General features: G+C 48.7%; 1 protein-coding gene across 2 annotated transcripts in view; it reads left to right on the top strand.

The window, feature by feature from the left end:
- Window positions 1-22,591: 22,591 nt before the first annotated feature.
- The window catches only part of RERE (arginine-glutamic acid dipeptide repeats), a 106,668-nt gene continuing 104,695 nt past the window's right edge, over window positions 22,592-24,564 (top strand). For both annotated transcript variants that reach the window (XM_059487490.1, XM_059487489.1), the window contains exon 1: window positions 22,592-22,942. In XM_059487490.1, the coding sequence (XP_059343473.1) occupies window positions 22,612-22,942 (331 nt within the window). In that variant the 5' untranslated portion in view covers window positions 22,592-22,611. The remainder of the gene's footprint in view (window positions 22,943-24,564) is intronic.

Below are 24,564 nucleotides of genomic sequence, written 5' to 3'. Positions count from 1 at the left end.
GAGTTGGGTGCTCAGGGGGATTTGGGGTCAGGGATTCAGCAGGATTTGGGGTCTGGGGTTTCTGTCCTGGCAGAGCTGGGTGCTCAGGGGGATTTGGGGTCAGGGTTTTAGGATGATTTGGGGTCTGGGGTTCCTGTCCTGGCAGAGTTGGGTGCTCAGGGGGATTTGGCGTTCCTGTCCTGGCAGAGTTGGGTGCTCAGGGGGGCAGAGCAGGCAGCAGGAACTGGGCTGGCACTGCTGGGAGCACTCATTTCATTGTATGGGCACCGGGGAGTGAGCTCTGACAGGGCTGGGCTCTCTTGTTGGGCTGTGGTTGGTTGTTTGGGGTTTTTCTGGTATTTTTGGTTTGTTTGTTTTCCGCAGCACTTCCTAAGCCGGGCCTTCCTGTAAAACCCTGCTTTTCTCAGTGTTATCATGTGAATTGCCTGGCGTTCACAGCTCCCTGGGGGAGCGCTGTCGCTGTTTGATGCCTGCTGTGACAGAGAGGCAGCAGCAGCCAGGATGCTGAGTGTGCTCAGACAGCCCAGGCTTTGTCCCAGGCACACCAGAGTGCAGGGAGGCACCCCTGTGCTGTTCTCGGGGATGCTGAGTATGCTCAGACAGCCCAGGCTTTGTCCCAGGCACACCAGAGTGCAGGGAGGCACCCCTGTGCTGTTCTCAGCGATGCTGAGTGTGCTCAGACAGCCCAGGCCTTGTCCCAGGCACACCAGAGTGCAGGGAGGCACCCCTGTGCTGTTCTCGGGGATGCTGAGTGTGCTCAGACAGCCCAGGCTTTGTCCCAGGCACCCCTGGCATCCTGTCCCATTCTCAGGGATGCTGTGTCTGTGCCGGGGGCACTCTGGGGCTGTGTCACAGCTCCCTGATGAGGGGCAGGCAGTCCCAGGCAGCTTTTCCCTCCTAAGGAGCAGCAGGGAGCGCAGGTGTGGGCAGTGAGCTGGGTTTATTTCTGAGCCAGCCTTTGGTTTGTGCCCGTGTGCTCAGCTGGGCGCTGTCGGGGTGACCTGCAGGGCTGGCACTGGGCAGTTGGTGGCAGTTGCTGGTGGCAGTTACAGGAGGGCTTTGCCTGCAATTCTGGTCGTTAAGAAGAGGCAGAAGTTGCTCAGATGTTCTGAGAGCCCAGAGTGCCTCTGTGGTGCTGGAGTTCAACAGGACCTGTGAGGACTCAGGGCTTGGCCAGAGGTCACTGGAACATCCTGAGCACCAGGTGAGTGCAGGGAGGGAGCCTCAGTTGCTGAGCCATAAAATGTGAGATAGTGCTGGTAATTCTGTTTAACAGGGAAACCTCACCCCAGCCAAACAAAACCTAACCCAGCAAACAAAAACAGGCTCTGAAGGTCCTTGGTCTGTGAAGGTGCAGGTTCCTTTTGGGGATTGGAGAGAGGCAAGGGGATGGCTCATGCCAGTGCCAGCAGTTTCACTGTAAATGGCATTAACCTTGGCACGCCGGTTTGTGTGAAGCGCTCTGTGTGTCAGTGTGGTGCAGCAGAAGTGGCCATGGCTGTTGAGCTGTGAGCTGAGTTTACAGCTGAGTTTAAAGCAGTTTACAGCAGAGTTTTACAGCAGAGTTCACAGCAGTTTACAGCCTCCCTGGGCTGGGAGTGCAGCCCCAAATGGCCTGTGCGTTGTGCTGGGGGAAGCAGCAGTGCCCTGGCTCTCCTCTCTCAGGAGGCGAGCAGTTCAGCAGTGTGAAGGAGCAGTCTGGTGTAACTGTGGCTGCCACAGCTCAGAGCAGGTTTCCTGTGGGTGTCACAGGTCAGGCACGGCTCCTGCTGCGAGCGGGTTTGAAGCAATGTGTGTGTAGACAGCAGTAATGTCTTGTCAGGAGCTGGGGATCGGTTCCTCTCGCTGTTTGTGCCAAGAAAACCGCATTATTTACAGGAACAGAGCCTCACCTCTCACCTGACCAAAGGTTTTGTGTCTAGATGGAGCCGGGTGCTTTGATGTCCAAGTGCAAGCAGTCAGCAGCGGGTTACAGCCACTCGGTGCTGCGCTGGAGCAGAGGGAGGTGACCTTTCCTGCTGGCAGCCCGGCCAGCCGTTCCTCTCCCCTGCTGAGAGAGCTCCAGGTGACCCCTGGAATTCTGCAGCTCACTTTCAGTTTGAGCTGCCTCTGTGTCAGGTTTTGTTTTACTGGCGGTGCCGTGGGGCTTTTGGCCGGGGCGGCACCGCTGACACAGACTGGGGAGCTTGTGGTGAGCACTGTGACTGATGACACACAAGGAAACGCTGCTGGGACGGCATTAACCTGTTTGTTTGTTCTCCATGAACCCACTGCCTTCCTCTTCCCCCTGGCCAAGGTTAAATCCGAGGGGAGAGCTTGGTTTAGTGGAGTTCTGAAGGCAGTGTTGAGTCTCCTTTTAGAAACAGACCCAGCTTAGCAGGGGTTAGTGCTAGACAGGGAGGTTGTGTTGGACAGGCCTTTAGGAAACACTTGTGTTCATGTCTCCGTGTTCTCAGAAGGAGTTTCAGGCTCCTTGGTGTTCATTCAGTCCATGTGAACCACCGGTGTTGTGCAGCCTGCTCTGAACCTGTGTGGGTGAGCTGCTCCAAGTGCTTGTGGCACCTCTTTGTCATCAGCGTCTCTTGGAGAAAAACAACTTAATGGACCTGTGCAATCTGTATAATCTCATTAGGGCTGTTCAGGGCTAGTTTGTGCTGCCAGTGTTTGCATACCTGGGAGAGCAGGAATGGCTCCTTTGGTGGAATGTTTGTGCGTGCTCCATGGCTCGCTCTGTCAGGAGTGGGGAGTGCTGCTGATTGATGGGTCTCGTGTCTTGGAGGGATTACATCTTTATTTAATATTCCTCCAATTTGTGTGTCTGTGTTTAATATTCTTCCAATAGGGTCGGAGTGGTGCGAAGTTATGAATTATTCGCGTTTGTTATGAGTCGTGTGTCTGGAAAGCAGCACATTTTCCAGCCCTTTGAAGATACACTGTCTGTCACTTCTCAGCGCTCAATCTTTCATGAGCTGAAGTGCGTGGGTACAGGATACAAAGTGTTACCGCGTTCGGGGAGCGCCGAAAGCCAAAGCTGTGAGTTAACAGGTGCTTCCCAGATTTTAGCTGCCACAGGAGAAGGTGTGCAGGGCTGGATGTGCGCACGCCTCTGAGCGGTGGCAGGAGTTACTGACAGCAAGTCAGAGCCTTATTTCTTCAGATTTCCAGCTTCTGTTGTTTATTGTCACGACCTTAATGTTTCTTCAGCTAGGTGTTCTATTTAATTATGATGTTTATAGTAAATATCAGCTCCCTTGGCTGTGTGCTCAGGCCTGTAGCATGCGGAGTGCTTTGCTTGTAACTGCATCCCTTGTCTCAGTTCATTATCTGTTAATGGTACTCGACATGACAGGCTTGTTTTGATAAATGGAGCCTGCCAAGAAAGCCGGGATGGATTTTGCAGGCGGTGGAGCCGAGCTTTGTTTCATTGTGCAACACCAGAGGGCTGATGCACGCTGGACCAAACACCACAGAGTGCACTGAGAGCTCTCTGGGCACTGGTTCCAGCCCTGCCCATCCACCCAAGGTCTCCTCTTTCCAGAGTATTTTCCTGACCCGTGTGGAAGCGGATTTTTGCCTGGTCTTGATGGGCTTTGTGAATGTGTAACTCAAATTTCTCCCCCTTTTTCAGATCTCCAGCTTTCAGAAGGGATACAAAGAGAAATGCTGTAAGTTTTTAATGCTGTGGCTAGCAAAGGTGTATTTCATGGCCAGGAAAAGATCTTTTATAGCCCATTTTCAAAAGACCAGATAAAAAGTCCCTATTGCAAAATGGAGCTCGAGGCTGTACTCTGTGCATGTTTTTTATTTCAGTCTCTGAAATGGGGGCAGATCTCCATATCTCCTAGGAAAGCCAATTAGTGAAAGTTGAGTTGTCTCTGATGTCGGTGATTGAGTGCTGTGGCTGTTCTGCTCACTCAAGGATCTCCAGAATGCTGTATACCAACAGATGGGACTTGAGATGATTTCTCTGCCATCTCCCACACTGCTGAATTGGGAAGTTGGTTTGTGTTGGATTTGCAAGACGGTGTCTGAGATTCAAGAATAGTCTCCAGTTCTGTTGCTGTGCTCAGACTGCCGGCTGCTGTGCTCTGCACTGTTTGGACAACTTTCATCCTAGCGGGATACAAAGAAATCCACGCATCTTAAAATTATTATTATTATCTGAATGCCTTTCCCCAATATATACTGACTTTAGGGATTTGTGATCCGAGCTGCCTGAGTCACCTGCCCCGGAGGGATAAGGTATTTCTGAACAGCAACCATCAAACAGGGTATTTTTCAAGTGATGAAACCTGGCCTGAATTAACTTCCTGCTGGAAAGCTCTTTTGGAAGTCATTATGAGCAAAGCTGATTTGAATGCACTCTGGAGCAGTGAGTTCCCTTCTGCGTGTGCCAGGTGTTGGGCCAGGTTTGATGAGGAGATGGAGGAGCGAGGCTGAAGGCGCTGTGCTCGCCTTGTGCTGGCCGGGGCACTGAGCTGCAGCTCTGGCAGCTTTGGGGCTCTCACACAAAGTGTGTTTTGCACCAGCTCTGGCCAAGGCGCAGTTCAGGAGCTGCTGTGCCATGAATATTGCAGGAGTGCAGCTCGTGCTGCACCGCCTCAATTTGTATTGATCACAGCAGCCCTGCGACGCTGGAATTAATCAGCTTTTAGGCAGCTATTTCTAGAAATACAGGATAAATTTCAAACTTAGATCTTTGTCTGCTGAAGGACTCCTAGGCTCTAGTATGAAAATAGTGGAAATGGGCATGGATAAATAGCAGGAAGATACACAACTACAAATAATTAGCAGCCTCTGGAAAGATGAAGTTGGCAGGCAGTACTTGAGGGTGTTGCTCTAATTAACCGGGTCTGTGAACCTTAATGATTATCATTTTTATCTATTTTTTTTAACTTGCCTTTGTAAAACTAGCTCAGAGGTGGTGTACTCCCATATTTATTTTATAGGTAAAATATTACTGTACAGCTAGGAAATGGATTTGCTCGGCAGGGATAAAATGTATGTTGCCCCGAGGTAATGGATTACACAGATGACTTGTTTTGCATGTTATTCTGCAAGGGAAATAGCAGGGCTTTGCTTGAAAATTAAGGCAGCACTAACAACTGAAAGGTCATGGTTGTGGTGTAGAGGAACAGCACAAGACATTGGGGGATGAGTTACAGGTTTGTGTGGGGATGCACAGTCAGATAGTCATTCTTTATAAAAAATCCACTTAAAAGCAGATGAATTTCTGCTCCTAATGGGGGGAAGGAAGGCGTCGTAGGGAAGATTTTGAACAAAATGGCTTGCTAATTGAAGGCAGGGCAGCCAAATCCCTGTGCAGAGTGTGGCAGAGCGTGGTCCTGGCCAGGATGGCTCCCTGGCCATGCCCCATGTGCATTTCCCACCCTGGCTATCCATGTCTCGTGTGCATTTCCCACCCCGAACTGCCCCATGCTCATTTCCCACCCTGGCCATGCCCCATGTGCATTTCCCACCCCGAGTTACCCCATGTGCATTTCCCACCCCGAGTTACCCCATGTGAATTTCCCACCCCGAGTTACCCCATGTGCATTTCCCACCCCGAGTTACCCCATGTGAATTTCCCACCCCGAGTTACCCCATGTGCATTTCCCACCCCGAGTTACCCCATGTGCATTTCCCACCCCGAGTTACCCCATGCTCATTTCCCCACCCTGAACTGCCCCATGTGCATTTCCCACCCTGGCCGTGCCCGATGCCATTTCCCCCCGCGCTGCCCGGCCCGGGGGATGCTCCCCGCTCCGCTCTCTCCGTTCCAGCGCTGCCATCAATCACGGGGCTCCCGGTTCCGGCGGGAGGCGGGGCGGGGCCGGCCGGCAGCCGGTGCGGAGCCGGTGCCGAGCCCGCCGGAGCAGCGGGGCCGGGCTGGGGCCCGGGACGCTCGGCTGGGCTCCGGCCGCAGCTGCTCGGCGGCGGAGGGGCCTCCTTTTGTTCAGCAGCTGCGCCGCCGGCCCCGCTTCCTCCGTGCCTGCCCTTCCCGGAGCCCTCCTCCTCCTCCTCCTCCTCCTCCTCCTCCTCCTCCTCCTCCTCCTCCTCCTCCTCCTCCTCCCCCTGCTGCCGCTCCTCCCGCCGGGCTCCGCCGCCGGAGCGGGGCCGGGCTGGGCTCGGGGCTCGGCCGCACCGGAGCGCGGTGAGTGAGTGAGTGAGTGTGAGTGAGTGAGTGTGAGTGAGTGAGTGTGAGTGAGTGAGTGTGAGTGAGTGAGTGAGTGAGTGAGTGTGAGTGAGTGTGAGTGCGTGAGTGAGTGAGTGTGAGTGAGTGCGTGAGTGAGTGTGAGTGAGTGAGTGTGAGTGAGTGCGTGAGTGAGTGTGAGTGAGTGTGAGTGAGTGAGTGTGAGTGTGAGTGAGTGAGTGTGAGTGAGTGAGTGCGTGCCCCCCGTGCCCCCCGAGCCCGCGGGACCCGCTGCCTTACCGTTCTATTCCCGGCACCAGAATTGAGGCTGCTCTGCGAGTTGATTAATTGTCACCTGGCTAACGATAGCTGCCTGGATGGAGGAAAGGCTTGGCTTAATTCTCTTTTCCGCTTTGGGTTGCTCCAGTTTTTTTGGCTTCTTTTTTTTTTTTTTTTTTTTTTTTTTTTTCCCAGAAAAGTTGGATCGACTTGGTAGGTGAGGCGTGGGTAGGTTGTTATTGGCCTGGGAAGTTCAGAACGCTCTAAAGGCTGCAGGGTTGTTGGTTTTGTTTTGTTTGGTTTTTTTTTCTTTTTCCATAACAAACGCTTTACCTCCCTGTTCTAAATATAAACAGTTGGGGTAGCCGGACTGCTGTGTTTAATTCTGTTTTTTAAAAGCGAGTGAGATGAGGAGATAAGGATTGCATTTTCTTTATCCTGGAAGAAAGTACTTTTTCATTACGCTCGGTACAATGGAATGCCTTTGAAGCGCTAATTGGGACAGTGTGTGGTGTAACTCTTTAAACGATGTTTAATGGTGTTTTACGATAGTGACAGGAGACCTGCTCGGCCACTTTGTTTCCTGAGGAAGAAACCAGCTCTGCTTTGTTTTGCAGTTGGGTTTGAGCCCGTCTGGGTCCATGTGGCTTTGCCCTGCGTGGGGCATTGTGTGCCCGGATGGCTCCTCCAGCCATACGGGGCTGCTTTAATTGTCGGGGAGTGGAAATGGCGCTTGACAAGGCCACTTCATTCCTTTCTTTGTTGGTTTAAACTTAACATTACTGCTGGGCATCAAGCAGAAGGAGGAGGCGATCCCAGCCCGGTGAGGTGCACTTTCAGATGCTGCTCACATTTGTATTTTCTGAGCCCGGTTCGGACCCGCCGGGTTCCGCAGACAGCGCCGTTCCATGCGCAGCCCTTAATCTGCCGGCAGTGAGTTCCAGACGCGCAGCCCGGCCCGCGTTTCCTCAGTTTTTGTTCTCGTTGGTGAATCCCCGTGCCCAGTGGCCATCGGCAGACAGACCGACAGCAAGCTGCGAGCGGCGCAGGAGCAGCGTTTAAAAGCTTCTATTTGTTTTTTCCAACGCTGCAATTTGGTAGTGTTTAAACTATTTTCTAAAGATCTGTGGGAGCAGTGAAAGGTGGTTTCAGTCCCGAGCACTCGAGTGCTCATTGTGCTCTGGCAGGCTGGGTGCTTGGCAGGCACTTCTGGAAATGTTATTTGATCTGGCAGCGCGATAGAATTCACTTGGATTACACAATTTTTTTCACCCCCCGGTTGCTGTTTGAAAGTGATGCATCAGCGAGTGTTGCTCGAGAGCGTATTTCAAGACCCGAGCTGCGTGTATTGGCTTTAAACAGGATTCCAGAGAGGCAGCTCAGAATTTGTCTTGTTTTGTGGTTAGGATTTATGAATTGAGGCGAGGGCTGACGTAATCTATCCGACCACTTCCTTTGTGTGTGTTTTAGAGTTGATAGTGCTTTGTTTTGCTTAAAATAGCCAGGACTGCTTCTTGAATACTTTTCTGTCTCCTTTCTGCTGTGGCCTTCAGTGTAAGCAGACAACTTGTTCCAGTTGTGTGTGACTGTGTCCCTTTGAGGAAATGGTTCCTTCCTTTTGTCACTAAGGTTCAGTGAATTGCTTGTATGCTAAGTAGATGAGACTTTATTTTAATTACCATAATGATGTGTACAGCTGTTCTGTCAGAAGTGTCTTTGCAGTTTTACTCCAGGTTGTGGAGCATCCCTTGATGTGCCTCTCAAAGCCTCTTTTGCTCACTTTTGTTTGTGCGAAGGTGACAAAGATGGGGCTTTGTCTCCTGGTGAGTGGTTAACAGCTCCCTGCCAGCGAGCCTGGGTTTCATTTTTGTGTGTGGGGAAGGAAATTAGCTGTTTATCACTGACCTAACCCTAAACCTCCTTGTCTTTCTTTGTGCTGCCTATTGTTCTGCTGCAGAGCAGGCAGGAGTCACCTCTGCATTTCTTACAGTTTAATTCTTTAATGGCTCTACAGCTCATAGAGCTGGCTCTGAGTGTTGGGTCAGTGTGCACGTGTTAATTGTTCATTGTTCTGGGACTTCAGGGGATGTTGGGGTTCTGCTGATGTGGTGAATGTTGGATTGGAAGGCACACACTTTAGTTTTAAAGCAGCGCAGAGCAGCATTCTGTAACTTGTTGATATATGTGGCTACCAGGACATTTCTGAGAGCCAGTGGCTGGTGAGAAAAGCAGCTGTGAATGAGGGCAGGGTGCAGAAATTGCTGCAGATCACTTTTATTGGTTTTTGTGAGCTCTGATGTTCTGGCCAACATACCTATTCCTGCTCTAAAGTAACTTTTATTTTCGCTTGAACCTTGTGTAGTTAAAGTGCCAGACTCTGTAAATGACACGTGAGAGCACTGAGTAGTTCTGGTTTGTGTTTTAAAGGTAAATAAAATGAGAAATGGTTTCTAAAGCAGGTAGTCCTGACCAGCAGGCACCCTGACATAAACATTCAGTGCGGTGGGGAGCCTTACCTGAGTGATCAGCAGCCCCTAAGAGCAGGTTAATGTGCAAATCTTTCTAAATGTTATAAAACCGTGTCAGGAGGGGCCCTGGGGGAGCAGGGCTGTGTCAGCAGAGCTGGATAATCCCAACTCTGTCACCCGGACCTTGCTTAGCCTTGCTGCTTGTTTGGCTGCTGCTCCCGTGTCTCAGAACACAGCACAAATTTCTCTGTACTGCAGACTGGAAAAGCCTGTGATGATGTAGATAAATAAAGGGGACCCATGAAATGCACACTATCAGAACGACTTCATGAAAAATAATGTCAGGCACTCTGAAATGAATCAGAGGGAAACCTGGTTTGTCATACTTCAGCTTTCTTAGCAGAAGTGAAACTCTTTTAAAAGAGTGGACAAAAATAGTATTTATTCCAAAGTTTGCCTGGGGTAGTGCTTTGAGTTCTGACCTTTGGATACGAAGTGAGAACAAATAGTGTTGAAAAATGTAAATGATTAAAACAAGCTGGCCTTCCCTAGGAAACATTTGTGTCAAGTTTATCCAGGAAAAGGGCTTGGTAATTGGATTAATGTTTTACTGGTGGCAGAGATAGTGTTTGATTGTGATGTGTAGATTCTCTCATAATGTTTTTTTTGTGTAATTGCTGTGTTTGGAATTCAGGCACTTTCTAATGTTAGCAGAAGTACAGAAGAAGTGGAGGCTGTAAATTCAGCATTAACGATGTAGCTGTGCTTTTCTCTGGGGAAGGAATGGCAAATTTTGAAAGGAAACTTGGTTTAATTAGTCTTCTGTGAATGGATATCACTTTCATTTTCGTGAGATGACAATACAGTGTGAAATAACAAATCTGGAATGTGTTTGTACTGGGACCTAAAAGTTTAGATACTTGCAGGTTTTTCATCCCTTATTTTTCCCTTTTTTTTTTTTTTTTAAGTGAGCTGACAGTAAAAAGCTGTGATTAGGTAAACCTTTTACTGAAAGCAACCAATTTTGGTGTAGATAATCGCTGCGTCTGTAACACCAATTTTGTACATGAAATACATTTTGTCTTAAATGCTGATTTGAATTTTCTTGAGACTAGCAAGAAAAATTGCCTTGGTTTTGGCCGTGTTTCCTCGGTGAATCTGCTTATTTGTAGAGATCAGAATTACTTGTTTTTCTGAAATGAAACTGAGATTTTGCTAATAGGCAGTAAGTGTTCCAGCAGATCTGCAGTTCTGTCCTTGCTGTGGGAAGTTCTCTGCATTTCTGGTCCTGCCCACAGCAGGTTTTTAATGCCAGGCACAAATTGAACTGTGGTTTTTGCTGTTGAGAAGTTTCCTGATGAGCACAGTGAGATCAGTGTGGGAATGACTGAGCCATAACATGAGTCAATACAATTCGAGCACTTAAGGTTGGGGACTTCTTTCCCTGAGTTTGACATAGTAACAGATCCCTACAGAATTTATTCTTCCAAGCAGTCAAAACACACTGTATTTGCTCCTTTTCCTATTGAAATCTAACAAAGAAGCCAAAAATCAGATTTCCATTTCCTGCTAATAAAGCTATTCCTTCGAGATTAGAGCTGGGGATGGATTTTTATATATATATGGCAGTTCCTGCTTAATAATTGAATGTTCTTTGGTGTCTTGTGTGCTGATGTGTGAGAGTACCTGAGACAGAGCTGATTTGCCCTGTGTGTTTAATATCAGGAGCCCCAGCCCGGGCTTGCAGTTAGAACTGTGTTCAAGAGTTAAGAGCAGCCCAGGTTATCGGGCTGTGGGGAAGCGATTGCCCTTTCCCGGTGCAATAAAGCAGTTGTGAGATGGGTGCAGGCTGTTTGCACGTTCTGGTGCCTCTGGAGCAGGGATGGCATCGTCCCCTCTGTGCTGAGCTCACCCTCTGCGCATTCAGAGCGTGTTCAGCATTTGCCGCTTGCAGCTGGAGCCGCTCAGCAGCGCTCAGAACCCAAACGGTGCCATCTGTTTGTGTGGGGTTTTCAGATTGTGGCTTTCACCTTGGCTCTGCTGCCTGCCAGGGCATGGATGGAAGGGATGCAGGAGCTGCAGGGCTCTTACAGCTTCATCCCTTGGTGTTTCTGTGCCCTGACACGAGCTAAAAAACCAGTCCTGATGCTCAGTTTGTAACTCGGGTAGCAAGTGACCAATGCTCCCGTGAAGGCTTTAAGATTAAAATAAAAATTAAGGTTTAGTCTTTAGTGCAAAAAAAAAAAAGAGATCTGTGGTTTGAATTATTGTAGTGACTGTAATAATGTGAAAAATAAATATAGCTCTGATTTTAAATCAAACTAGGCCTGATTTACCTTGAGGTTGGGGTTGCACTGGAATTTAGGAGGTTTGGGACCCTGTGTGCCATGCCAGGTTTGTCCTCTGGTACCTGCATTTGCCCTAGGAAGATGTACAAGATGTACACCTCCATGGGGTGGTAAAAGCTGTTCCTGTGGATTTTTAGGGCATGGAGTCAGCAATATAAATGGGAATGCAGCTAAGCATGCACATGTTGAACTTTACACTTGGCCTTTTTTACCAAACACTGCTGTATAAAGTTCTGTTCTGGCACAAAACCTGATTGGATCCATGTTTGTAGCTGGGCTCCTCTCTTCTCAGGGCTTGCTGTGGCATCCGAGGTGCCAGAGGAAAATATAAAAATATAAAAATATAACCCTTGTTCTGCTCGCTCCTGTGGGACTCCGCAGTGCTTTAGGGTTTCAGGAGGTGACAGAGTCCTGGCAGGGAAATTGTTCAGTGCACATCTCAGCTGGAGTGCAGAGAGTTGCTGGGGATGGATTAGAAGCGCTGTGTGTCAGGTTAATAAAATTCAGGGCTTTTTCCGCTCTGTGAACCCCACTGGGATGGATGTGGAGATGCTGTGGCTCTCATGGGACAGCCCTTCCATGGAAGTTAAAATGTTCCACCTCTTCTTCTTGGCCACATAAACAAGTGCTTCAGCCCTGGAGAATGAGGAGTAAAAAATAAATAATAAAAACTTCCTCGTGGTTATCCTATGGAGAGGGTTGAAATTCCCCTGCCTCTTCCAGCCCAAGCGGTGCTCATGACAATTTCAGTTTATTTCTGTTTTGAAGCATGATGTGTGAGGAAGATAGTGGTTATGGTAGGGGATTTTTTTGTCTAGATTTATATGGGGATTTTTTCTTAGAACTCTTGCTGTGGTTTTTGCTTTGTTTGGGGTTTTTGCTTTGATGTGTTGTTTTCTGGAGGTTTTGGTTTGGTGGGGATTTTTTTTTGTCCCCTCTCCAAAAAGGCTGTTATGGGAGGGTTTATTTAAAACTGAGCAGCGGGTGTGGAGTTGTCCCTGTCGGGGAAGCATGGACAAAGAAATAATACACACAGCACTAGTGGGAAATAATTAAAAGTTTCTCATTTGGCTGTTGGGCTGAGAGCTTGAGAAATACCCTTCTAAAAGTTTCTCTTTTCTTGGTCTTATCCATACCATTAGATACTAAAATGCTCTAGTTACTTCTTATTTCATGTTTTGAATAAAAAGCAGCAGATAACTTTGAGAACAGCTCTGAAATGTCACTTGTAGCCAAGTTCATTCTGATTCAAAGGCCAGATGAGCGTATGTGAGGAGCAGTCAGCGAGCAGTGAATGTGAGCAGAGCTGTGTGTGTTATCTCAGAGGCTGGAGGAGGCAGGAGCCGGCTGCCTAACCCCTCAGTGCTGCCTGCATTTCATCAGCTCCCACTTGCTTGGGCAGCTGGCACCAGTGGGTTTTCCTGTGGGGCTTTGGAAGTGGCTCTGGAGTCAGCCCTGATGGGGTTTGTGTTTGAGAGCCCAGGACATCCTCAGGGCTGTTCTTCGGCTGCTCCTGTTCATGTGCAGGGATGGGAACTTCACAGGCAGGAGCCCTCAAAGCTGAGCTTTTACAGGGAAAAGCACTTCAGTGCATCACGCCCCTAATAAATCATGTGATTTGTTTTGCTGGCTTTGGCTGCTGAGGGATCACAGGTTTTCATTTGGAAGAGCGAGGAGCTAGGGTAACCCCAGTTTGTTATTGTGGGAATGAAGAAGGTTTTGAAAGGGTTTCCTTGGTCAGAGATGGATCAGACACTGCTCTGCGCAGTTCATGGTGCTGTGCTCCACTGCAGGCTGCAGGTTGCTTTATTAAACAATTAATGTTGTTCAGAGCTGTTAGTGGTGTCTAACCTTAAAGCTTCACCTTGAAAACAGAGTCAGGAGTTTCATATTGCTTCATTTCAGGACAATAGCCTCTGTTTGGATGGTGTTTTCAGTATGAGATGTGGCTTGTGTGATCTTCATTTGCATGTCATGGAGTATTAGTGTGTCATCATGAGAGCTGGGAAGGTTTTCCTTTTTTTCCCAATTTTATTTATATTTATTTATATTTTATATGTGTGCAAGGCCACAAACCCAAACTGCTGCCACAGGACCTGTGCCACGTCCCGGTTTTGCTGGTGGCAAGTGCTGGGGTGTGCTGGTACCACAGCAAGAGCAAGGCCACCCATTTCATGCGTAGCTTAGTGGTTATTTGCATTGGTTATTCTGTGCTTAATGGCTTAAGGTCTTACTCTGCAGCCTTGTTCTCTCAGCAGCTTACAAGATGAGCCCAAATGCAGGATCCAGCTCGTGCTGCCCCACAGCTCCTGCCTGAGCACCCTGCAGTTCAGAGCCCTGCCAGCAGCAATGACATTAATGTCTGAAGCGTGACCACAGCCAGCAGTTATTTCATGCAGTGTTAAAGTATTTCCTCTTGCTGTAGATTAGAAGCAGATTAATCACTCAGAGCATTTCTTAATATTTTTTTTTTCCTCTTCTCATGGAAGATGGGGCCAGTGGTGAAGCCCCTTGCAGTGGGTGGCTGGGCACTGATGGGGGGGGGTGTCACTGCTGTAGCACAGGTGTTGCTGTTTGAACATAATTTTATAGAGTTGAAACACCCAATGTGTGAGAGCTGACGGCTGGTCCTTTTAAAAAAAATACTCTTAATATTAAAAATAGTGCTTAAAATGCGCTCAGGAACTCGGTTGTAGCCCAGGAGCAGTGATGTGGCTGCACAGAAGGTGAATTTTCAGTTGTCTTTGAAACCGTGTTCTCTTTTTTTAGAAGGAACCTTTCTGACTTGCAGACAAGCAAACCAGACTAGAGGGAAAAGGCTGTGAAAGTCAGTGCAGAGAGAAGCCACTGGAGGCTTTGGGGCACTGGAAATTGGGGTTTTTGTGGGGTTGGGCAGCGTGGGGCTCCTTTGGGAAGCTCACCTCGGGCAGAGGGATGTGTGAGAGACTCTGAGATGCAGTTCTGGGGTGAAAATATGTTGGAAGTCAAAGGCTGACATTGACAGCTTTGGTTTCTCTCACTTAAGGTCATGCAGGAGCTCATATGATCCCTGGAAACACAGAGCCCCTTTGCAAATACCTTTAACACGTGTTTGGAGCCCTGCAGCAGCAGCAGCCCAGGGGGATGAGGAGCTCTCTGCTGCTGCCCAGCTGCTTTTGCAGCAGTGCACCTCTGTCTGACAAGTTTGTGCTTACTCTTCTTGCCCAGGACAGTGTCTGTTTGCTTTCCAAATCATTTTCCTGCTGCCTCGTGGCACAAGCAGCTCGTGCAGCAGAGATTACAGATCAGAGGTCAGCCTTGCCCAGCCAGGCTTTACTGCTTTCAATGCTGGATATTTCTGTGTTTGGGGTTTTAGCGCTTTAAATTCTGGGTGTTTCTGTGTGTGAGGATTTACTGCTCTAAATACTGGATATTTGTGTTTTCTGTGCGTGCAGGAAAGGAAGGCAGGTGTAATTGAATCCATGTCAGTTGTTAAGGCTCTGAGCTGATGAGGAACAGGCTCTAATGTGAGACGGGGCTCAGGCCTGCATTTCACACGTGAATAAGCACACTTAATCTCCTGATTAGAGCAGCCAGGCTGTGCCCTGGGCTGGGCAGCAGCTCTGACGTCTGCTCTGTCATTAACCAAAATAAGCTGCTCCTCGGAGAAATGAGACCGATGCTGAAATTAAAGGCAGCTTCTCCAGACAGAAATATCATCTGTCCTCATGCTTATGCATCAGGTGGTTTAAAACAGCGGGCAAGAAAAACTGTCCTCCTAATATCTCCCGCTCATCCTGATAACCTTGTGCCACCCTCTGCCCTTTGGCTGGGAGCAGGATTGCTTTGTTTCCTCTGCTGGGGAATTTTATGGGGCACGGCTTTGGTTAGTGTTTCAGATAGCCTCTAGATCTCAGGATGCTGCTTTCTTTAGAGAGAAGCTGCTTTAATTACAGGCACGTTTCCCTGGGAGTGTCTGGCCAGGCAGCTCGTGGCGGAGCCCACCCTGCAGTTACTCTTCCCTTTAGAGAAGCTCAGATGCACAAGTGTGTCTGCAGTTAAATAAAACACTCATGTGGCTGAGGAGCAGAGGTTTTGCCTTGCCTGCTCAAAGGGGTTTTCCAAAAATAACCTGATCTAGTTCTCTTTGGGGTGATTTAAATAACTATGGTTTGGAGCTTTCTGGAGGATGAAAGGATTGCAGGGGGACAGCTGAGTGTTCAGCCATTTAAAAATGAAACATCCAAATGAGAAAAGCTCAGCTAAAAACATGCAGGGAGGGACAGTTTGGTAGATATTTGTAGACATGTTCCAGAGATGGAGGCACCAAAATAAAATTTAGAATGGAAACAGGAATTAGTTGGGAGCTGGAGATGAGTTGCACTTGCAGAGCAGCAATGGGCTGGTTCTACAAACACCCACAAGTGAATGTGGTCAGTGTCGTGCAGAATTCATTTTTGTCTTAAAATAAGTGACCTGCAGGCAGCAAAGGGTGATGTCCTGGTGGCCTCAATAATCAGACATGCCATAAAACCAGGCTGTTCTAGGAGGGACACGTGGTTCTGTTCCATGGAAGGATTCCTTCCTGTTACCATTGGCTTGGCTGTTACTGTGTGCCAGGGATTTCTCTTTATGCTTTGATTTCTGTGTTGGTATTTCCCAGAGCTGAATTTACAGCACTTTGGAATGTTTTTATTTCACCTATTATAGTAACAATACTGCAGACTTCTCTTTTTTTGCCACAGACTTGCCTGTCAGGAAATCCATCTGCATGCTTTTTCAGGGTTTACCCTTGTTGCTTCTCAAAGTCTGCCTATCTGTTCAAAATAATTTGCTCTAGAACAACAAGGTTTTGTTCAACTTTTTTTTTTTTTTTTTTTCTTGTTTTAAGTGTTGTTAAGCAGCCTCATAATGCAGATGTTTTCATGGCTCCAAATGACTTCAGGTTCCCCAGATAATTGTTTTTGTTTTAACAGCAGCTTCTGCAGGTCCTGTGGGCCTGTTCTCCCCTAACAGGGGAGTTATCCTGCAGTATAGCAGGGAGTTATCCCACATTATAGGGTCATTTTTTAAAGTTCTGGTTTTTAATGGTGTGATGGGATGGCTGCTCCACATTACTCAGCCCTGTGTTGTGGTAATCACTTCCATTAAGGCTGAATGGCTGCAGAGCAGGGTAAATACCCTGCTCGTATTTATTGTCTGCTGTGAGTACAGAGGCCATTAAAGCAGATCTGAGATGACAGGAGGGGCTCAGAGCAGCCACTTCAGGGCTTGGATCAGCGCTGTGGGCTGGGAGTGAGGGCTGTGCTGCCCTCCTGGCCCTGCAGCTGGGCTCTCCCTGCGTCTGGGTCACCCCAAACCCCTTGGGAAGGGTTTGGGGAGCCTGCCCACAGTGCTCTGAGTGTGTGTCACAGCTGGGTTTGGGGAGCCTGCCCACAGTGCTGTGAGTGTGTCACAGCTGGGTTTGGGGAGGCTGCCCACAGTGCTGAGTGTGAGTGTGTCACAGCTGGGTTTGGGGAGGCTGCCCACAGTGCTCTGAGTGTGTCACAGCTGGGTTTGGGGAGCCTGCCCACAGTGCTGAGTGTGTGTGTGTGTCACAGCTGGGTTTGGGGAGCCTGCCCACAGTGCTGTGAGTGTGTGTGTGTGTCACAGCTGGGTTTGGGGAGCCTGCCCACAGTGCTGTGAGTGTGTCACAGCTGGGTTTGGGGAGCCTGCCCACAGTGCTGTGAGTGTGTGTGTGTGTCACAGCTGGGTTTGGGGAGGCTGCCCACAGTGCTGTGAGTGTGTGTGTGTGTCACAGCTGGGTTTGGGGAGCCTGCCCACAGTGCTGTGAGTGTGTCACAGCTGGGTTTGGGGAGCCTGCCCACAGTGCTCTGAGTGTGAGTGTGTCACAGCTGGGTTTGGGGAGCCTGCCCACAGTGCTGTGAGTGTGTCACAGCTGGGTTTGGGGAGCCTGCCCACAGTGCTGAGTGTGTGTGTGTCACAGCTGGGTTTGGGGAGCCTGCCCACAGTGCTGTGAGTGTGTGTGTGTGTCACAGCTGGGTTTGGGGAGCCTGCCCACAGTGCTCTGAGTGTGTCACAGCCAGGTGACACCTGAGCAGCAGCCCTGTCCCTGTGTGTGTGCAGCAGCCCTGCTGTTCTGCCTCCTCACCAGGCACTAATGGCACAGAAAGCCTGCCTAATTGATCTGCTAATTCTGGCAGTGCAGAGTCTTTGTAAGGCTGCATTGATTTTATGTTGTTGCTCTGGAGCCAGTGTGGAGAGAGAATGTGGCTTATTTGGGGTGACATTCCTTTCATGGCAGCCTGTGTGTAAAACTGTCCAAAGGCAGGTGGTGGCACTTCAGTGTTGTGGATGTGGTGCAGAAATTGCCCATCCATTTCTGGGGGAGCTAGGAGCTGAAATGTTCACTCCAAGCCTCACCCCAGCCCTTCAGTCTGCCCTGTGCTCAAAGCTGACTCCTGTAGAATTTCACTGCCAGTCCTCACTGAATTCCTGACCTCTCACAAATAGAAAGTTGTTCTGCTTGTCCTGCCTGTGCCCACGAGAATAACACAAAGGGAAACGTTGCTTTGCTGTCTTGGCTCCTTAAAAATCCTCAGGATTGCCTGGGCTTCCCTGGCAGTTCCCTCTTCCTTGAGAGGGTGACTGCAGACACAGTGACAGCAATAACCTGGCGCTGTTCTCCATTAAGTGCAGGGATGTTTGTGCTGGGGGAAATCTTGCTTTGCCTGTTCCTTTGAGTTGTGTAGCATCTTCTCTCATTCCTGAGAGCTGTGTAGCATCAGGGTTGTGTTGAAGGAAGTGCCTTAGGATCCTATCTGAGGTGTCATCCTGCCTGTCTGGAATGTCCCCCTGGCCCTGGGTGATGCCACCGTGCCTGGAATGTGCAGGGCAGCTGAGCCCTGGCTCAGAAACGTGAGATCTCGTGTTTGCTGTGCTCAGGTCAGGTTGGGTAAACAGCAGAGGGGCAGCAGAGGTCACAGCCTGCCATGGGAAACACCTGGAGCTGTGTCCTGCAGTGGCACTGAGCTCCCCGGGGCTGCCCCTGCCCTGGGATGGTGGGCACAGAGCACAGAGGGAGCAAACAGCCTTTGATTCACGCGCTGACACGGCTCTCAGGGGCTGGGGATGTAAAATGTACCCACAGTGACCAGGGCTGGCTTTGTGCTGTACACTCCAAACAGGAGATAAGGGAGACACCTGATAAGGGGCACATCAATCACTGGAGAGACTCCTAAGGGCTTTTTAGGACTTTAAGCAAATCTTTTTTCCCAGGAGTGTCCCAGACTTGTCCCCTGAGCATTCCAGTATAGGCAGTGGGACCTCCTGCACCGGCAGGATTGGCACAGAGGAAAATGAACATTTTTACTGACTTGGGCATTAGTGTTATGGGGAAAATGCTTTGTGTGTGTCTGTGTACTGCTGGCAGGGAGAGATCTGCATTTTGGCTCTGTGTGTGTTGATTGGTTGGAAAATTCTATAGATAAACCCAGCAGGATCTGGAATTTCAAAGTTGGGTGAGTGTCTTTAGTAACACCTCACCCCAACAGTGAAAAACTGTCCAAGAATAGTGGGGTAAAAGCCTTGCTGAACTCACTTTTCCTTTTTTCTTACTTTTCCCCCTTTTCCCTGCCCTCCTCTGCTGTGTGTGGGTTTGCCCTGCTGGGTGTGTTGCTGGCAGTGGAGGTGATGGATGGACCCTGGAGTGGGAATATTCTGAGGGATGTCCCCATGACACTTCATGCACTTGTCCCTCGATATCTGCAGCTCCTGTTTGCCCTGGCAGGCAGAGATAGGGGAGGAATGTGGGAGCAAGTTGATAACAGATGTTCCAGTGTCCCCTGAGAGCTGGAGGTTAAAGGTGTGTGCCTGCCCTGCAGCTGATGGGCTTCAGCAGGGTGGGCTGGGTGGAAATTCCCAAATTCCCCTGCTCTGAGCTCCTGGATTCCTGCAGTTCAGCTCTGCTTCCGTTCTAATTTGTGTCATTTCTCACAAATGACCTCAGGGCTTTTCTTAAAGCAGTTTTTAAAACCCTATAAACATATGGGGAAACCTTTATGGGCTGTTTTCTCTCTCTTTTTCTTTTTCTTTTTCTTTTTTTTTTTTTTTTTTTTTTTTTGGGATTTTAATCCCTTGCACTTAACCTGAGTTAAAATTCTCCCTTGACATCAAAATTAGAAAAGCTCTGTGGCAGGAACTCTAGCAGTGGCAGCACATAGTTCTTTAATCTGGCATTTGCTGCAAACAGTGCCTTTTTATCTGGCAATATGAGACTAAAGGCTTACAGAAGAATGGTCCTGTTGTGTTTATTAAGACTGGTAACACATGACCAAACAAATCCTGTTAAAAGATTTATCTGTCTAGCTTAAATGAGAAAAAGGAGCTCTTCTCCATATTTTTAGTTGCCCTGCATTCTCAGATGCCTTCCTGTTGTTACAGTCTCGTAGCATTTCTGGTGGAGTTGCCTTCACATTGTCTGTAAAACCTGACTCTTTAATTCTGGCTAAGAGGTTTAAGTGCTTAGCGTGCAGAGTGGTGCTATGTGTGCCTTTTGCTCTGGCAGGGCTTTCCAGGTGTCCAGACAGAACAACTGTGAGCAGGTCACTTGTGGAGCAGCAAAGTCCTCCTCTCCAGGCTGGGACTGCAGTGTGAGAAGGGTTTTGTGGCTGTAAAAAAGGCTGAAACTTTAATTTGAGCTAGATTGAAAATGCTGGGGGTGGGTGGGGAGATGAACCAGGTGAATATGGGGTAATGATCAGTTGAAAATAATGATTATGAACTTGTGCACTTGAGATTATTAGATGAAGTTAAAGGTTAAATTGTGCCTGCTGGATTTCTCCAAAGTCCTGGTGGGGAATTCTTGCTTCCTCATCAATGGAAACCTGAGCATTTTAACATAGACAAAAGTAGTCAGTGCTTCATGGTGATGTTATTTAATCCTGCCAAATCTTTTGAAGTTGAGTATTTGGAGTGAAATCGACTTGGAAATGTGAGATATTTATGTAGGAAAGCAATGGCTGTGAAAATTATTTTTTATGGGATCCCTGAAATGGGAGCTGGGAGGAAATGGCCATTGGAGTGGAAATTTCACAGCTGAGCAGGCTGAGCAAAGTGTGGCACACACTGCCTCTTGCACAGCCCTCCAGTAAATGAAATAATCTGAACGTGGTGTTTGTTTATTCAGCGTTACTCCTCTGTGCAGAACTGTGTTGTGCAAAGACAACAAACCCAGGAAAAAGATCCCCACAGTAATTGTAATAAAAGCACCGCAGGATTTGTGTGGAGTGTTTCACCAGCAGGCTGACAGGGTTTGCTGTGCTCCAGCCTCAGGACGGGCTCTACTGCTGCAAACTGCTGCGCTTGACATTTACTCAAAAATGAAAGTTTGGCAAGGAGCAGCCTGCACTGGAATTGTGGCTTTCTCAGAGTTGTTTGCACAGCTCCGGCTCCTTGAGACGTACACAATGTGAGGTGGAGCTCAGAGTGTTTCAGATGCAGCGAAAATAAACATGGATGCATTATCTGTCAGTTACTGATCAACTTTAGTATTTGTCCTTAAGACAGGAACTTTAAAATCATTTTGCATTCAAGTTTAGAGGTGTGGGGTGGTTGGCACCTTCTTAGCTCCTCATCCTGAGGCTTCAAGGAGAAGCCCTGGAGCTGGCCAGGTTTCAAACCTGCTCCTTCTGTCATTTACTACATCCTCAATAATGAAATGGTGACTGATGGGGATTTTTTAAATTAGAAATTATTTAAAGGAAAAAAATGGACATTTTGCACTTGCCAGTCCAAGGAAGGTGCTTGTGCTGCAGCTGTGCCACAAGAGGGGTGTGATCCTTTCTCTGAGGTGATTTTTGTATGAGCAGCAATAGGAATACCCCAAGCTCTGCTGCTGGGGAATTCCCTCCCTCTGGAAGGGTAGGAGGTTTGTCCTGGATCCCTGCAGGCTCTCGGCGTCCCTGGCAGGTGTTTTCTCACTGGGGTGTTTTCCTCTGCCATCAGTTCCATCTCATGCCCTGGGAGCTGTCAGAGCTGCTGGGGGCAGAGCAAACAGCATCATTTCCTACCTGCCTTCATTTCCTTCCTGAGCCCAGGCACAGCCTCACTGCAGCAGCAGCAGCAATTTGTCCTTTCTGTTTGTCTGTCTCTCCTGTTTGTCTCTCCTGTTTGTCCCCTGTGCTGCTCCCTCTGCTCCAGGAGCAGCAGGGACAGGAACATTGAGGGCTGGGACCTGTGTAGGACTGAAGGAATTTCCCGTGCACGGGATCAGGGACTCCTCAGCTGACTTCTCAAAAATCAAACCAGCCTTTTTCCCTCTCTGATGTGGTTTCAAAAGCCTAATGCATGAGCAATCAATGTTCTCAGGTCCCTGCCTTTCAGACATCCTACACTGTGGGCTAATTCTGAGTTGCACCACGTAGTAGCTTCCTGGAAACTGAGGAACTGGATGTGGGCAGATTCAGCATTATAGGTGAATTAGGGAAAAAGAAAAGATAATTTACCTTTGTGAGTTGAATGCCTCCTTTTTGAAATATCCTCCTTTCATGACAGGTCCTGTTTTTATATATGGAAAAGCAGATTTCGTTAGTGCTGTTGTAACTACTGTGGTTTGGTTTGGTTTCAATTAATTAATTCCTGTAATCTGTGGATTACAGGTTAGCTCTATTTTTGGCAAAGCAGGGTAGGGGCAGGACTTGCTAACAGATTGCCCTGGAAGTGGCAGATGGCATCCCTTACCCTGTACCAGCTTTGTAGGGCATGGCTTGTGAGTGGTGCTGAGATGTGAAACAGCACTGCCATTTGCTGAACTCCCTCATTTGCTTCCAGAGGAGAGCTGGAGACTCTTCCTCTTTGCACTTGTCCTCTCTTAAATGTTTTATGGGGTTTGTTTTTGGCACTGGCACGCTCCCTGTTAGCTCCAGCTGTGAAGTGGTGCCTGTTGTCAGTGGGCACTGCCCATCACAGAAGTTATTACGTGTCTGCAGTGAGCTAAAGAATTTTTTTAAGGAATTGAGGGATCTTTTTTGAGGGGTCTTTTTTGAGGATGGAGGTAGCTTCAAACATTTCACAGAAATGGTAACTTCGGTGTCTGGAAGTCTTCAAAAGGCTTTGTATTGTACTGTTTGTGCTTTCTACCCCGAATTGCTTTAAGATGTGGGGTTTTGTTCGGTGTTAATTTTTATCTTAAGGAATTGAAGGAATTTGGAATACTAACATGGGCTTTTCCCCTCTTTGTCTCCCCTCGCCTCCTGAAGCTCCTTTTTGAAACGCCGGGGTTGCTGGAGTGGTTGAATTTTTCCTGGCTTTGCGTGAGAAATTCAGAAGACTGAAGCCCAGGCTCACTGTCTACCTTTCACGGAGGCCCAGCCGTGAGAGGACAGAAGAAGGCACGTGGCGAATCATGACGGCGGACAAGGAGAAGGACAAAGAGAAGGAGAAGGACAGGGACAGGGACCGGGAGCGGGACAAGGAGCGCGACAAGCGGGACAAGGCGCGCGAGAGCGAGAGCTCGCGGCCCCGGCGCAGCTGCACCCTCGAGGGCGGCGCCAAGAACTACGCCGAGAGCGAGCACAGCGAGGACGAGGACAACGACAACAACAGTGCCACCACCGAGGAGTCGGCCAAGAAGAGCAAGAAGAAACCGCCCAAGAAGAAGTCGCGCTACGAGAGAACCGACAACGGCGAGATCACGTCCTTCATCACCGAGGATGACGTGGTCTACAGGCCTGGAGGTAAGGGGCAGCCTAAAGTTATATCGTGGTGAAGTTACATCATCCTAAAGTTATATCATTGTAAAGTTACATCATCCTAAAATTGCATCATCCTAAAGTTATATCATTGTAGAATTACGTCATCCTAAAGTTACATCATCCTAAAGTTACATCAGTCTCTTTTGGTGCTGGCTCTGGTGGCCCAGGGATGCTCAGTGTGCTCCTGGGAGCTGGAATTACCCCTGTCCTGGGGGCTGCTCCTGGGAGCTGGAATTACCCCATCCTGGGGGCTCAATGTGCTCCTGGGAGCTGGAATTACCCCATCCTGGGGGCTCAATGTGCTGCTGTGAGCTGGAATTACCCCATCCTAAGGGCTCAATGTGCTCCTGGGAGCTGGAATTACCCCATCCTGGGGGCTGCTCCTGGGAGCTGGAATTACCCCATCCTAAGGGCTCAATGTGCTCCTGGGAGCTGGAATTACCCCATCCTGGGGGCTCAATGTGCTCCTGGGAGCTGGAATTACCCCATCCTGGGGGCTCAGTGTGCTCCTGGGAGCTGGAATTACCCCATCCTGGGGGCTCAATGTGCTGCTGGGAGCTGGAATTACCCCTGTCCTGGGGAGGCTGCAGCCTTGCCCTTGCAGACACGTGTGGGTGTGCATGAAAAGCTCCTGGCTGTATCAGCACGTGCTGAGCTCCATCCTCCTCCTCCCACAGGAGCCCTGAGCGCTCTGGTTTGCTCTCAGCTGGACCAGTGTGAGTCAGAACAGCCTCAGCTTCAGTTCAGCTCATTTCATCCATCACTGCAAAGGAGCTGCCTTTGCCATGGTGTCAGGAATATTTGTTTTCCAGCAGGGGCAGCTGGGAGCCTGCGGAAGCGTCAGCTTTGGTGGCAATCTTATTTTCAGTATCAGAGGATGAAAAATAATTCAGAATCTGTTGAGAACAGCTGTTGTGTGGGCCCAGGAGTACAATGTGATACACTGGCTTTATTGCAAAAAGGGTTTGCTTAAAATGAAGATGGGAAATCAGTTTGTGGTGTCAGTTTTATTCTGTAGGAGGATGGAGCAGCGGCTGTGGCTGATCTGGAGGAGGTTGTCCAAGGAAAGAGCAAGGAAAGCCATTCTGCTGGTGATAATGGGGATATTTTGTAGCAGTTCTGTAACTTACACCCCTGCATATGAAATTTTACATTTTGTTAATAGTAATCAGCATAAGAGATGTACCCTGGCATTGAAACTTTTCTGTTGTGTTGGCTCTTTGTGCTGTTGGAAAACTCAACTTGAAAACTGCTGAGAGTGAAGAGAACAAACATGAGCTCAGCCCAGGAGGGACCTGAGCATGGCTGGGACCTGAACTGAATATTCCCATTTTAAATTAGATTTTAAAGGGAATTTCTTGTCAGGAGTGAGATCTTGACTCCACATCCCTGTGCTGGAGGTTTTCTAAACCAATGTGAGCTTCCATTGCAGAAGGAGCTCTTCCAGCTCCTTCCATACAGGGAGATGTAGTTGTGGTTAAGGGTGAAAATTACAGAAATTTTAAGAGAGATTAGAGAGTTTAAATTAATGAGACACAGCAAGGATTACAGAGATGAAAATTAAAGGTGTGTGCAGAAGGGATAGCCATCTTCAGCTTACATCT

Source organism: Ammospiza nelsoni, chromosome 22, assembly GCF_027579445.1.
Source record: "Ammospiza nelsoni isolate bAmmNel1 chromosome 22, bAmmNel1.pri, whole genome shotgun sequence".
NCBI classification, from domain to species: Eukaryota; Metazoa; Chordata; class Aves; order Passeriformes; family Passerellidae; genus Ammospiza; species Ammospiza nelsoni.
This window is presented reverse-complemented; position numbering and strand designations above follow the sequence as displayed.